The sequence below is a fragment of the Haliotis rubra genome, unplaced genomic scaffold (genome assembly GCF_003918875.1).
Source record: "Haliotis rubra isolate DU_JTF1 unplaced genomic scaffold, ASM391887v1 Scf269, whole genome shotgun sequence".
NCBI lineage: Eukaryota > Metazoa > Mollusca > Gastropoda > Lepetellida > Haliotidae > Haliotis > Haliotis rubra.
Genome location: NW_025766769.1, coordinates 480,382 through 493,874, shown reverse-complemented (window position 1 = coordinate 493,874; position 13,493 = coordinate 480,382). Strand labels below are relative to the sequence as shown.

Below are 13,493 nucleotides of genomic sequence, written 5' to 3'. Positions count from 1 at the left end.
TATCCACAATTAATGTCTGTATGAGAAATGTTGACACGTCAAAAACACAATATCTTGTTATATACTATATTTATATTACAATATAGATATATTTTCTATATGAAATACTAAATAAGGGCCATAACATGTCGTCTGTATAACTACAAGCGTGGTTTAAGAGTATTTCAAACAGATAACCTATTTTGACAACTTATTATATATTTTATTTCATATATGTGTATAAAATGTACATTTCCCATTATGAATGCTACTCAACCACATATAAGATATCAGTGTAAGAAAGATAATACACAAATTTATTTGTTGTATTCACAAGTCAATTTTTAAACAATAATGCTAAATTGGTTAGTGTTCATAACCGTTTGACTGGGCAATAGTATGTCAAGCAAACATGGCGGCTATTGTCAGAGTGAAACGACGTAGAAGTGAAGAACCCGTCGAATCCCTGGTATTTTCCAGTAAAAGATTGAAAGAAAATGACAGCCAGGAAGGAAGCAGTAACAAAGAAATTACTGGTTTACTTAAGTTTGCTGGGACAGTACCTTTACAGGTCAGCTGAACAGTTACGAAACCATCCAAATAATTCTTGTAAATGCATTGTGCCGCTCCATGTGACATGTCACACGTTTTTATCAAAGCACGTGGGATAGTTTCCACCACGGGAACTTATGTGCTCGTTATTAAATAGTAACGTTGTTAATTCTCCGTAATAACCATTTATTGTTTGGGGAGAACTGTCCAAGGATACTGAACTTCAGAAGTGCAAACTCACCAGTCCATGTTATTGTTTTTACATTTAACAGTTGTTTCCTTTCTTTATATTGAAACGAAAGTATACTTTATCATATGTCAAACTGCAAATGGGTTAGAGAGGTATGTGACCATGTCTTAAGTGAATTCATCCCTCTTCAACTGCTATTAAATCTTACACTGAGTTCTCATGGTTTTGTCACAGTGGAAACGTGCTACTGACAAACTGTAAGAGACCACTACGTTTACCTTAGTTCATTATATGCATTTTGACAAAAATGTACAGCATGTTGCGGAGTAAAAATCCCACCAGGATTGTTATCTCTGTCAATTCTAAGCTTGCTCATTATGAACATAGTTTACTGTATTCAGTTGAGTGATGCACACTTCATTTATTTTAGGAAACTAATGTTTCAACATTCATCAGAGAAGCCATCAAAAAAGACAAATTGCAAAAAGAATACAAGAGCCACAGCCAAAGCCATGACAGCTGGACAGTGCGACAGAGGAACCACCAGAGACAGCAGTCAAGATCCAACAGATACAAGGTGGTATCCAGTTTGAGGTCTCCTCAGTTGGACAAACTTGACACAGTAGACAATGGGGGACAAGATGGGTGTAACCAACAGAAGAAACAACCAGGGAAAGAAGAAACCCCAAGTACAAGTCAAGTGAGTGATGGTGTTTTGACAGACAATGGTGTCAGTGTTCCGGAGAAGATGTTCTGTTTGTTTGATGTAGAAGAGGAGGCTGTGAATCATATCAGGGTGAGTACCTCCAAGTCACATCTCATTCTGTCTTCGTTTAGATATAAATAGTAATCAATAATAATCAATAGTACCTAAACATATGTTCACACTAGTGATCATGATGTTACTAGTCAGGACATTTACTTAACATATTCGCAGTGACCATTAGTGTTTGGGACAGTCCCAACACTTGTACTGACTGCTTTGATCATTAGTGTTTGGGACAGTCCCAACACTTGTACTGACTGCTTTGACCATTAGTGTTTGGGACAGTCCCAACACTTGTACTGACTGCTTTGATCATTAGTGTTTTGGACAGTACCAATACTTGTAATGACCATTTTGATCATTTGTGTTTGGGACAGTTCCAGCACTGACCACTTTGATCATTAGTGTTTGGGACAGTACCAATATGTGTACTGACTACTTTGATCATTAGTGTTTGGGACAGTACCAATAGTCCAATACTTGTATTGACCATTTGTGTTTGCAGTACCAGCACTGGATATTTTGATCATCAGTGTTTGGGACAGTACCAGCACTGACCACTTTGATCAGTGTGTGGATAGTACCAACACTTGCCCTGAAGACTGTTGCCATCAGCCATAGTAGTTAATAGGGGGGTATTTAATGTGGGGTTGATGTTTTCACAAGTGGCATAGCCTTTCTAAAACAAGCTGGCTTCATTTCTTTAATACCTTAATGCAGAAATATTTATCTTAAGCAACTTATGTAGTATCCCTTTGTTGATGATGGCTTTGACCTCCTGTGAAGGTTTGTTAGCTGTCCGGATGTATCAGAGGACAAAGTCTGATGTGAGTGAGATTGTTATGAACTGAGATATCACTGACTATTTTCAGACTGCATTGCCCAGCACAGCACCTGCTGCTCCCTCCTCCACATACAGCAACATAACATGCAACTCAGTGCCCATGGTCCGTGAGGCTGTAGGCAGGCAGAGAGAGAGTGAGTACGTGTACGACCTGTATTACACCAACAGCCAACAGCTGGACTTCAGACAGCTGCAGGACTTCCTCACCATCCAGGCGTTTGGAGATGAACTTGTGTTTGCGGACAATCGTGCTGATGAAGAGGAATTTGTTGAGGTGTATGATGATGAGGATGACAGTAATGATGAAGGAAACTGGAGGAATGATTACCCTGAGGAAGACCCTCACTTCATTGAGAACCATGAACAGGAGTACAGCTATGGAGATGGTACAAGTCTTTTCATGTTGCCTCAACACTGCGCTTTTCTCTTAACACCGAATGTTTTCCCTTGACACTGCATGTGTCCCCCAATCCTGCACTGCACATTTCTCTTGACACTGCACATGTCCTTTAATACACATTTTGCATGATGCTGCACAGGTTTCCCTCAAAACTGAATAGGACAGAGTCCTGTGTTACTACACAACCCTTTTTGGAATACCTCTGTTCTATTGTGGTAGTTACCCGTGACACGGTTGTTGCCATAGCTTCATTCAGAGTGTGATTAGAATGACGAGACTCTTCACTTCCAAAACCAACCTGAGATGATGAATGGGTCCAGGGTGTGTATAGTATACACAGCACTAAAATTAAAGGGATGCACCGTATCACTGATCCGTTGGTCATTGGTAACGTACACATGTACAAGGGGTCATGTTTAAAAAAATGTTTTAAGTGGAGACGTTTCCTTTTACATGTACAGGGGTTGAATTGTAAAAGGTTGTCAGGGGCCCTTCTTTTTCTACCTTTACCTGAATTTCCTTTTCCAGATGATGTTGGTCACCACAGATATGACACCGGAGACCCTCTGGCTTCATTCATGGCAGCTAGCTGTAATATTCGTAAGTGTCCACAGGCAGAATGCTGGATGCCTGGTGCTTACATTTAGTGGAATCTGATTATTCGTTACTTCTGTTCATTGTGATTCAGAGTGTTCTGTAAGTAATGGACTGTCTGCTCTGCACAGGCAGGTTCTGTAGGTATCAGACTGTGATTTCTGCATGTAGTGGACTCTGTGTTCTGCTGGTACTGGACTGTGTATTCTGCAGATTTCAGACAGTGTGTTCTGAATGTAGTGGACCGTGTTCTGCTAGTAGTGGACTGTGTGTTCTGCATGTAGTGGACTGTGTGTTCTGCATGTAGTGGACTGTGTGTTCTGCATGTAGTGGACTGTGTTCTGCTAGTAGTGGACTGTGTGTTCTGCATGTAGTGGACTGTAGGTTCTGCATGTAGTGGACTGTGTGTTCTGCATAGTGTTGGGTATTGGTTGAAATCTCACAATTGATGATTGGTTCATCAGACATTCAACATTTTTCAGATTTTCCAATTCAGGTTGTAATTGCAGATAAGTATAACAAGATGCAACTTGCTACTTTAAAGTGATGACGAAATTTCCTGTACAGAAACTTCCTGGAGTCGTCAGCTTTTTGAGAATTAAACAATTATGGCTCTGACAACTTCTAAGATATGTTCAATCATCAAGTGTTTCAAACACTAAAACAGTAGTTCCAAAATCGTTTGTGTTCGATTATGAAAAAATGTCATCAATTGCTTGGTCGTTTGGTCCCTGCCACCAATTTGCGATTATTTGAATTAATCAGAACACCACCAGTTTTGCACATAGTGGACTGTGTGTTCTACATGTTGTGGACTGTGGGGGTCTGCATGTAGCAGACTGTGTGCTCTGCATGTAGTAGACTGTTAGTTCTGCATGTAGTGGACTGTGTTCTGCATGTAGCGGACTGTTGGGGTCAGCATGTAGAGGACTGTGCTCTGCATGTAGCGTGTTGCGTACTGTGTGCTCTGCATGTAGGAGACTGTGTTCTGCATGTAGTAGACTGTGTTCTGCACGTAGCGGACTGTGTGTTCTGCACGTAGCAGACTCTGTGTTCTGCATGTAGTGGACTGTGTGTTCTGCATCTGGTGGACTGTGTGTTCTGCATGTAGATGACTGTGTTCTGAAAGTAGCTGACTGTGGTCCTGCATGATTATTAAGTTTAGTTATTGTCAACTTCAATGCATTTTTATCCCACCGGCATGTAATGCGGTGGGATATAATTGTCGCCTCGCCTGTCTGTCCATCCGTCTGTCCATAATCATTTTGTTTCCAGAGCATAACTCAAAGACTGTTTGATATTTTTCAACAAAACTTGGTAGATATATCAAACAGAACCTTAAGTGGTGCCTTTTGCTATTAGCAGATTTTTGGCATTTTGCTATTTGCAGATTTTGGCATTTTTATTTTTCCCGGTTTCCATGGAAACGATTCGGACTTAGTCCCAAAATGAGGGGTGGGTTTCGTTTCTGGAGCACAACTGGAAAACTTCTCAATATCTTTCAGCAAAACTTGGCAGATATGTGAGTCAGATCTTGAAGTGGTGCCTTTTGCTATTTGCAGATTTTTGTCATTTTTATTTTTCTCGGTTTCCATGGAAACGTTTCAGACTTAGTCTCAAAAGGGAGGGTAGGTGGAAAACTTCTTAATATCTTTCAGCAAAACTTGGCAGATATGTGAGTCAGATCTTGAAGTGGTGCCTTTTGCTATTTGCAGATTTTTGTCATTTTTATTTTTCTCGGTTTCCATGGAAACGTTTCAGACTTAGTCTCAAAAGGGCGGGGTAGGTTTCGTTTCCGGAGCACAACTGGAAAACTTCTTAATATCTTTCAGCAAAACTTGGCAGATATGTGAGTCAGATCTTGAAGTGGTGCCTTTTGCTATTTGCAGATTTTTGTCATTTTTATTTTTCTCGGTTTCCATGGAAACGTTTCAGACTTAGTCTCAAAAGGGCGGGGTAGGTTTCGTTTCCGGAGCACAACTGGAAAACTTCTTAACATCTTTCAGCAAAACTTGGCAGATGTGTGAGTCAGATCTTGAAGTGGTGCCTTTTGCTATTTGCAGATTTTTGTCATTTATTTTTTTCATGATTTCCATGGAAACGATTTGCACTTAGTCTAAAATCAAGCTGGACTTTAAGTAACTGTCAGATAATTTGTTCTTTCAAAGATGTGGGGGCCGGGGGGATATGTCATTTTCTGATGACTCTTGTTTAACACAGTTTTACAAATAGAACTTGCGGATATACAAGGATTTGATATTTACCAACATCATTATTAGTCCAACTAGGCATTATCAGACGTTAGACTAATATTCATTTAGTCACTTCAGCCATAGCTGCCCCTGCTGTGATATGGGTAAAATATTGCCATCTCTCACACTTCTTCTGGGTCCCTGCAGGTACCAGTGGGGTGCCACAGGAGGATGGTTTGGAGTATGACGTACTGGCTGGTCCTCAGAGGTCCTACGATTCCTACTACCGGTCCATGCTACAGGACCTAGGGGAGGACCTGGTGGATGAGGGTGATGATGAAGAGGACGACTACGATGTCAGATGAATTGTGGACAGTACAGTAACACAAGACGTCATGTATTTACAAGTGCAATGAATTGTCGTCAGTCCTCCATGAGAACACAGTATTCTTCATGTCAGCAGGGAAATCATAGCTGTTATGTTCAAGCACTGTCTTGCTGGAGATACATTCATTGGTGTATTATGTTTTAGTCTGGCTTAAGTATAGTGGTGTGACAGACTAGTTTAATGACAATCCATCTCTGATCTACCTGCTGTCCGAGTCTGGCTTATGAAACTCATTGGTTCTGTAGACTTTAAAGAAGTCGTCTTCACAGGCTTGTGGCTCTGAAGTATGTTTTTTGTTTGAAAAATAATATAACCAGATACAGGAACTGAACATGTTGTGACATGGGTGCAGCATGAAGCATTTAGATAATGAAGCAGTCAAAGAGTAAAGCTTGCATCAAGGAAGAGGTGTATGATGGATTGTCCCTGGCATGACTGATAGGCAGTGTTCCCGGAATCTGTCTTGATTCTCTACAATACTAACAAGGACAATTGGACCACATTGTTCTGATCAGAGCCTGGTAATGATGGCATGTTTGGTTCTGAAAGGATTATAACTCTTTCTGGATCTCCGTGCTGAAAGGTACTGTGTAGAGTTGCCTCCCTTGTGCCATCGATTTTCAAGTGTTTGGTTTATTCATTGAGCTGTCAGCATGATGCCCTGCTTCTTCGCCTCATGGAAGTGTCAATAGTTTGTGTCACTCAGGCTTCTCACACAAACCAGGATGCTGAAAAACCCTAGAAGTACTGCTTGAAGTGTTCTCAGTTCCAGTTCATTCACTACTTTGTAAACCTTGGGCCTCAGCCTCCATAATTACTGCCATTAAGGAGGAACAAGGCTTTGGCAAAACCGTAACATGAGCAAATGTCATTGAGGTAGTTTGATGAAGACAACACATCAAGTATGAAATGTAGGTGACAGCAATATGAAGTGGAGTATACATACAGCCAACACTCAGGAGAACTTGGTTCCTGGTCTTCAATGTGTGATATATGATAAGTCATCACCTTGAAGGACAAACACAAGAATTCATAGTGCATTTCTAATACACTCATTAAAACCTATTTAAAGCTGTGGCCAGTTCTCACTTATCATTCTCTACAGTTTCCATTTTTGGAAAAATGGTCAAGCTTGCCTCAGAATTTTAAGAAGCTGTGTAGTTATTTGTGGAAATCTTTCTTCACAAAAGGTAAGATGTAGGTGCAGCGAGTCAGCTGGTTGTTTGTCATGTAGTGGACGTCAGTCACCACTAGGAATGTTCATGTGTTCAGTTTTATGTTTTACTTTCTCTTGCTGCCAGTCCTAGCGGAAACACTGCTGAAGCAGTATTAAACATTAAAGGCGCTACAACCAATGGATACATGCTGAGAGGAGACTTTGACATGTTTCTATTATATATTTCAGAATGCAAATAAACCAATCATATAGTAATAACATGTTGCTTTGTCTCACACATTAACACACACTAGTCAGGAATCCTCAGATGGAATGTAACAACGCATTCAGGATGGTGCAGTCATGTAGATGTGGGTTGTCAATACAAAAAGTTATCTGTAGCTCTGGTATTTAAATGAATGCAAGATGGGGTGTGCACAGTTTTATTCATATTATACAGTTTGCATCTATGACATTCATCCTCATTGTATTAAATCGTATTATAATTCACTCATATTTAGGAAGGAGTTGAATCAAAGTTGAGAATGAAAGTACAGTGAACTATGGTTGTAACTGACTAAAGGGATCAGTAATTTTAGTTCATTATAACTGTAGTTTGTTAAACATTTCAACTGGACTATACAGCCAGCAGTCAGCACCAAGAAGCCAGTGTCTGTCAGTTCGTTATAAACAGTGTACTGCATACTTGCTGAGCAGCTGAAGACCTCGGGGATATGATTGCAAGTGCCAACCTCCACTCTTTCCACTAAATGCTGCAAATATTCTAATCTTTCATTCTCAGTATCATTGATGATTCAAAATACAAATCCCAAAAGCCTAGCGAAAAGTGTGCAATTTCAAGATAAATAACTGAACAACCATATACAGTGAGAGAATAGATATCAGGAGACATTCGTTTTTGCGTAAATCATCCGGATAACTGAATATCCGGATACCTGGATATTTGTCATCCAGGCTTAGGTGTTGAAACGGTAGCGAGCATACACTTCTGGTTTAAAATCACTTCCAAACAGCATGGTCATTTTGATTTGCCAATTACAGTTCACTCTGTGCCAGATAGGCCTACTAATCACCACCAATACCCTGCTGATTGGTCATTAATCCGGATTAGCACTTCACACAGTCAGACGTAGATTAAAGCTTCGTGCGGATAAGTTAGTTAATTTTGTGTTGATTTAGACGGTTGGTTTGTAAAATTTACCGTCCGGGAATGGAAACCGCATATCCGTTATGAACAGTCACTTCTATAATGTAAGAGATTGTTTTTTATGAAAAGGCGAGGTTTCCGGATATTTGGGGTCCGGGTATACGGGGTCTCACTGTATAGTAATGTAACAAATATCATATTTGGGATTGCACTTTCTCAGAAAAGTACAAATTCTGGTACTTTCGATTCTAGCCTTGTGTATTCACAGCTTTGGCCATGGAAGGCGTGCCAACTTACATTTGTCTTGGGTGTACACAGAGTACATGGTCTGGATGACCAGTTGTCAGATTTCCATGTTGTGGAAGCCTTGGGGGCTGAGTGGGTTAGATTGCTGACTCTGTGTGTTGGCAATCTGGTCCATCACTCTGAGAGTGTAGGTTTGAATCTGAGATGGGGCTAAGTGCCCAAATTACTAGAATTTGTACTTTACTGAGGAAGTGTAATCCCCAAATCAATATGTGATTACATATGACATTGCATGACTTCCATTCATTGTTTTGAGTAACACTTGTCAGAGGGGAACACAAAATATGTAAACTTGACTGAAAGGCATTGTGTTTCATGTATCAGAAATCTTTACATACACCTTTTGTACTTGATGTTGAATCAGTGTAGAACTTAAAATATTTTTGTTGCCTGTCTACAACCCCACTTGGTAAGTCCACCCTCAAACAGACACTTAAGTAAATAAAGAGGGATCTCCGCCTTGTTACTGCCCGCACATAATACCATGTGGTAGGTTGATGGTTGTAATTGGGCGTGTCGTTGTCCGAGGGTTGCTCTTGAACACCATGAGGACACAGGAGTCGAGGACAAAAATACCTGCGGCAGAGACAGTAATCAATCAGGTGTCCATGGTACTCGTCATGTGATCAAACAAGACCATACACCACAGTACCCGTCATGTGGTCAAACAGTACCATACACCACAGTACTTGTCATGTGGTCAAACAGTACCATACACCACGGTACCCGTCATGTGGTCAAACAGTACCATACACCACAGTACTTGTCATGTGGTCAAACAGTACCATACACCACGGTACCCGTCATGTGGTCAAACAGTACCATACACCACGGTACTTGTCATGTGGTCAAACAGTACCATACACCACAGTACTTGTCATGGGGTCAAACAGTACCAAACACCACAGTACTCATTATGTGGTCAAACAGTACCATACACCACAGTACTTGTCACATGGTCAAACAGTACCATACACCACAGTACTTGTCACATGGTCAAACAGTACCATACACCACAGTACTTGTCACATGGTCAAACAGTACCATACACCACGGTACTCATTATGTGGTAAAACAGTACCATACACCACGGTACTTGTCATGGGGTCAAACAGTACCATACACCACAGTACTTGTCATGGGGTCAAACAGTACCAAACACCACAGTACTCATTATGTGGTCAAACAGTACCATACACCACAGTACTTGTCACATGGTCAAACAGTACCATACACCACAGTACTTGTCATGTGATCAAACAGTACCATACACCGCAGTTCTCGTAATGTGGTCAAACAGTACCATACACCACAGTACTTGTCATGTGGTAAAGGGCCGGTGGGGTAGCCTAGTGGTTAAAGCGTTGGCTCGTCACGCCGAGGACCCGGGTTCGAATCCCCACAAGGGCACAATGTGTTAAGCCCATTTCTGGTGTCCCCCGCCATGATATTGCTGGAATATTGCTAAAAGCGGCGTAAAACTCAACTCAGTCAGTCAGTCAGTCAGTCATGTGGTAAAACAGTACCATACACCACGGTACTTGTCATGTAGTCAAACAGTACCATACACCACGGTACTTGTCATGTGGTCAAACAGTACCATACACCACGGTACTTGTCATGTAGTCAAACAGTACCATACACCACGGTACTTGTCATGTAGTCAAACAGTACCATGTGGTCACACCATACACTACGGTACTTGTCATGTAGTCAAACAGTACCATGTTTTCACACTGGGCACATACAGTGACACAGATGTGCCCCAGGGACTGTCACATAGATGTGCCAATAGTTGGGTGGGATGTAATACACACACGTGGCAAAAGAGGTGTGGGATGTAAGATACACACAAGTACCTGTGGCAATAGTGGGGTGGGATGTAAGATACACACAAGTACCTGTGGCAATAGTGGGGTGGGATGTTATACACACTCAGGTACCTGTGGCAATAGTGGGGTGGGATGTAATACACACAAGTACCTGGGGCAATAGAGGGGTGGGATGTAATACACACACAAGTACCTGTGTCAATAGTGGGGTGGGATGTAAGATACACACAAGTACCTGTGGCAATAGTGGGGTGGGATGTAAGACACACACAAGTACCTGTGTCAATAGAGGGGTGGGATGTAAGATACACACAAGTACCTGTGGCAATAGAGGTGTGGAATGTAAGATACACACAAGTACCTGTGTCAATAGAGGGGTGGGATGTAAGATACACACAAGTACCTGTGGCAATAGAGGTGTGGAATGTAAGATACACACAAGTACCTGTGGCAATAGAGGTGTGGAATGTAATACACACACAAGTACCTGTGGCAATAGTGGGGTGGGATGGCAACAAGTACCTGGGCAATAGTGGGGTGGGATGTAAGATACACACAAGTACCTGTGGCAATACAGGTGTGGAATGTAATATACACACAAGTACCTGTGGCAATAGAGGTGTGGAATGTAATACACACACAAGTACCTGTGGCAATAGAGGGGTGGAATGTAAGATACACACAAGTACCTGTGGCAATAGTGGGGTGGGATGTAAGACACGCACAAGTACCTGTGGCAATAGTGGGGTGGGATGTTATACACACAAGTACCTGTGGCAATAGTTGGGTGGGATGTAAGATACACACAAGTACCTGTGGCAATAGTTGGGTGGGATGTTATACACACTCAGGTACCTGTGGCAATAGTGGGGTGGGATGTAAGACACGCACAAGTACCTGTGGCAATAGTGGGGTGGGATGTAAGACACGCACAAGTACCTGTGGCAATAGTTGGGTGGGATGTAAGATACACACAAGTACCTGTGGCAATAGTTGGGTGGGATGTAAGATACACACAAGTACCTGTGGCAATAGTGGGGTGGGATGTTATACACACTCAGGTACCTGTGGCAATAGTGGGGTGGGGTGTAAGATACACACAAGTACCTGTGGCAATAGTGGGGTGGGTTGTAAGATACACACAAGTATCTGTGGCAATAGTGGGGTGGGTTGTAAGATAGAATCAGGTACCTGTGGCAATGGTGGCTTCTTCATCGGAAGGTCGTGGAGTGCGATAGATGGGATACTGACTGTCCCCTTGATCACCCAGAATAATGGTCACACCCACAACATCAGCTGGCGGTGGGAGCTGATTGGCACGGGCCTTCCTATGCTGTGAGCTGACGATATCCTTTGGTATCTGGGAGATGTTTGTGTGCTCATACCTGTAGGGAAAGAAAGTGAAGTCATAGCCCACCCTACACCCTTACATAGCCCACCTACACCCTTACATAGCCCACCCTACACCCTTATGCCACACCCTACACCCTTACATACCACACTCTACACCCTTACATACCACACTCTACACCCTTACATAGCCATTGCAAAAATCCCACTGACGGTCTAGATGGAAGTTCTGACTGTCACATCAAATCTTGGATGATAAATCATATGCTGAAACTATATGACACTAAGATTGAAGCTCTTCTGATTGGATCCAAACAACTGCTGTCGAAAATCCCCACCCGATCTGTGACAATAGCTGAAACTGTCATCCCTGTCTGTTCCACTGGTATGTTTTCCTTAACCAAATCCCCACCAGATCTGTGACAATAGCTGATGATGTCGTCCCTGTCTGTTCCACTGGTATGTTTTCCTTAACCAAATCCCCACCAGATCTGTGACAATAGCTGATGCTGTCGTCCCTGTTTGTTCCACTGGTATGTTTTCCTTAACCAAATCCCCACCAGATCTGTGACAATAGCTGATGCTGTCGTCCCTGTTTGTTCCACTGGTATGTTTTCCTTAACCAAATCCCCACCAGATCTGTGACAATAGCTGATGGTGTTGTCCCTGTCTGTTCCACTGGTATGTTTTCCTTAACCAAATCCCCACCAGATCTGTGACAATAGCTGATGCTGTAGTCCCTGTCTGTTCCACTGGTATGTTTTCCTTAACCAAATCCCCACCAGATCTGTGACAATAGCTGATGCTGTCGTCCCTGTCTGTTCCACTGGTATGTTTTCCTTAACCAAATCCCCACCAGGTCTGTGACAATAGCTGATGCTGTCGTCCCTGTCTGTTCCACTGGTATGTTTTCCTTAACCAAATCCCCACCAGATCTGTGACAATAGCTGATGCTGTCGTCCCTGTCTGTTCCACTGGTATGTTTTCCTTAACCAAATCCCCACCAGATCTGTGACAATATCTGATGCTGTCGTCCCTGTCTGTTCCACTGGTATGTTTTCCTTAACCAAATCCCCACCAGATCTGTGACAATAGCTGATGCTGTCGTCCCTGTCTGTTCCACTGGTATGTTTTCCTTAACCAAATCCCCACCAGATCTGTGACAATATCTGATGCTGTAGTCCCTGTCTGTTCCACTGGTATGTTTTCCTTAACCAAATCCCCACCAGATCTGTGACAATATCTGATGCTGTTGTCCCTGTTTGTTCCACTGGTATGTTTTCCTTAACCAAATCCCCACCAGATCTGTGACAATATTTGATGCTGTAGTCCCTGTCTGTTCCACTGGTATGTTTTCCTTAACCAAATCCCCACCAGGTCTGTGACAATAGCTGATGCTGTCGTCCCTGTCTGTTCCACTGCAAAAGATCTTGGTATTGTCCTCGACTGCTCACTTTCGATGGAAGCTCAAGTCTCTGACATCTGCAAAACCTGCCACTTTCACTTTCGTCCCATCAGTAACATCCGTCCCTATCTCTCAGTCGCTGCTACCCATGCCTTGGTCAGAGCCCTCATAACCTCAAGATTGGATTATTGCAACAGTGTATTGTTTGGCATTTCTCAGAAACTCTGTGACAGACTCCAGAAAATCCAAAACACTTCTGCCTGCCATATCAAGCCAGTACTGAAGGAGCTTCACTGGTTGCCCATCAAAGCCAGGATCGAGCATAACATACTGTGTCTGACCTACAAAGCCAAGCATGGTCTTCCTCCCCA

At 42.4% G+C, this 13,493-nt stretch overlaps 2 protein-coding genes across 2 annotated transcripts in view; one reads left to right on the top strand and one right to left on the bottom strand.

Annotated features, from left to right (window-relative positions):
- Positions 1 to 364: 364 nt before the first annotated feature.
- LOC124280501 (probable RNA polymerase II nuclear localization protein SLC7A6OS) lies at positions 365 to 7,337 on the top strand. Its single transcript, XM_046716440.1, has 5 exons — positions 365 to 550; positions 1,152 to 1,517; positions 2,360 to 2,717; positions 3,260 to 3,331; positions 5,725 to 7,337. The coding sequence occupies exons 1-5, from the start codon at positions 392 to 394 to the stop codon at positions 5,880 to 5,882; spliced, it is 1,113 nt and encodes a 370-aa protein (XP_046572396.1). The 5' UTR covers positions 365 to 391; the 3' UTR covers positions 5,883 to 7,337.
- Positions 7,338 to 7,488: 151 nt separating this feature from the next.
- LOC124280502 overlaps positions 7,489 to 13,493 on the bottom strand; it is a 33,861-nt gene continuing 27,856 nt past the window's right edge. The window contains exons 10-11 of the mRNA XM_046716441.1: positions 11,559 to 11,752; positions 7,489 to 9,111 (exon numbers count right to left, since the gene is read on the bottom strand). Coding sequence (XP_046572397.1) covers positions 8,999 to 9,111; positions 11,559 to 11,752 — 307 coding nt within the window. The 3' untranslated portion in view covers positions 7,489 to 8,998. The remainder of the gene's footprint in view (positions 9,112 to 11,558; positions 11,753 to 13,493) is intronic.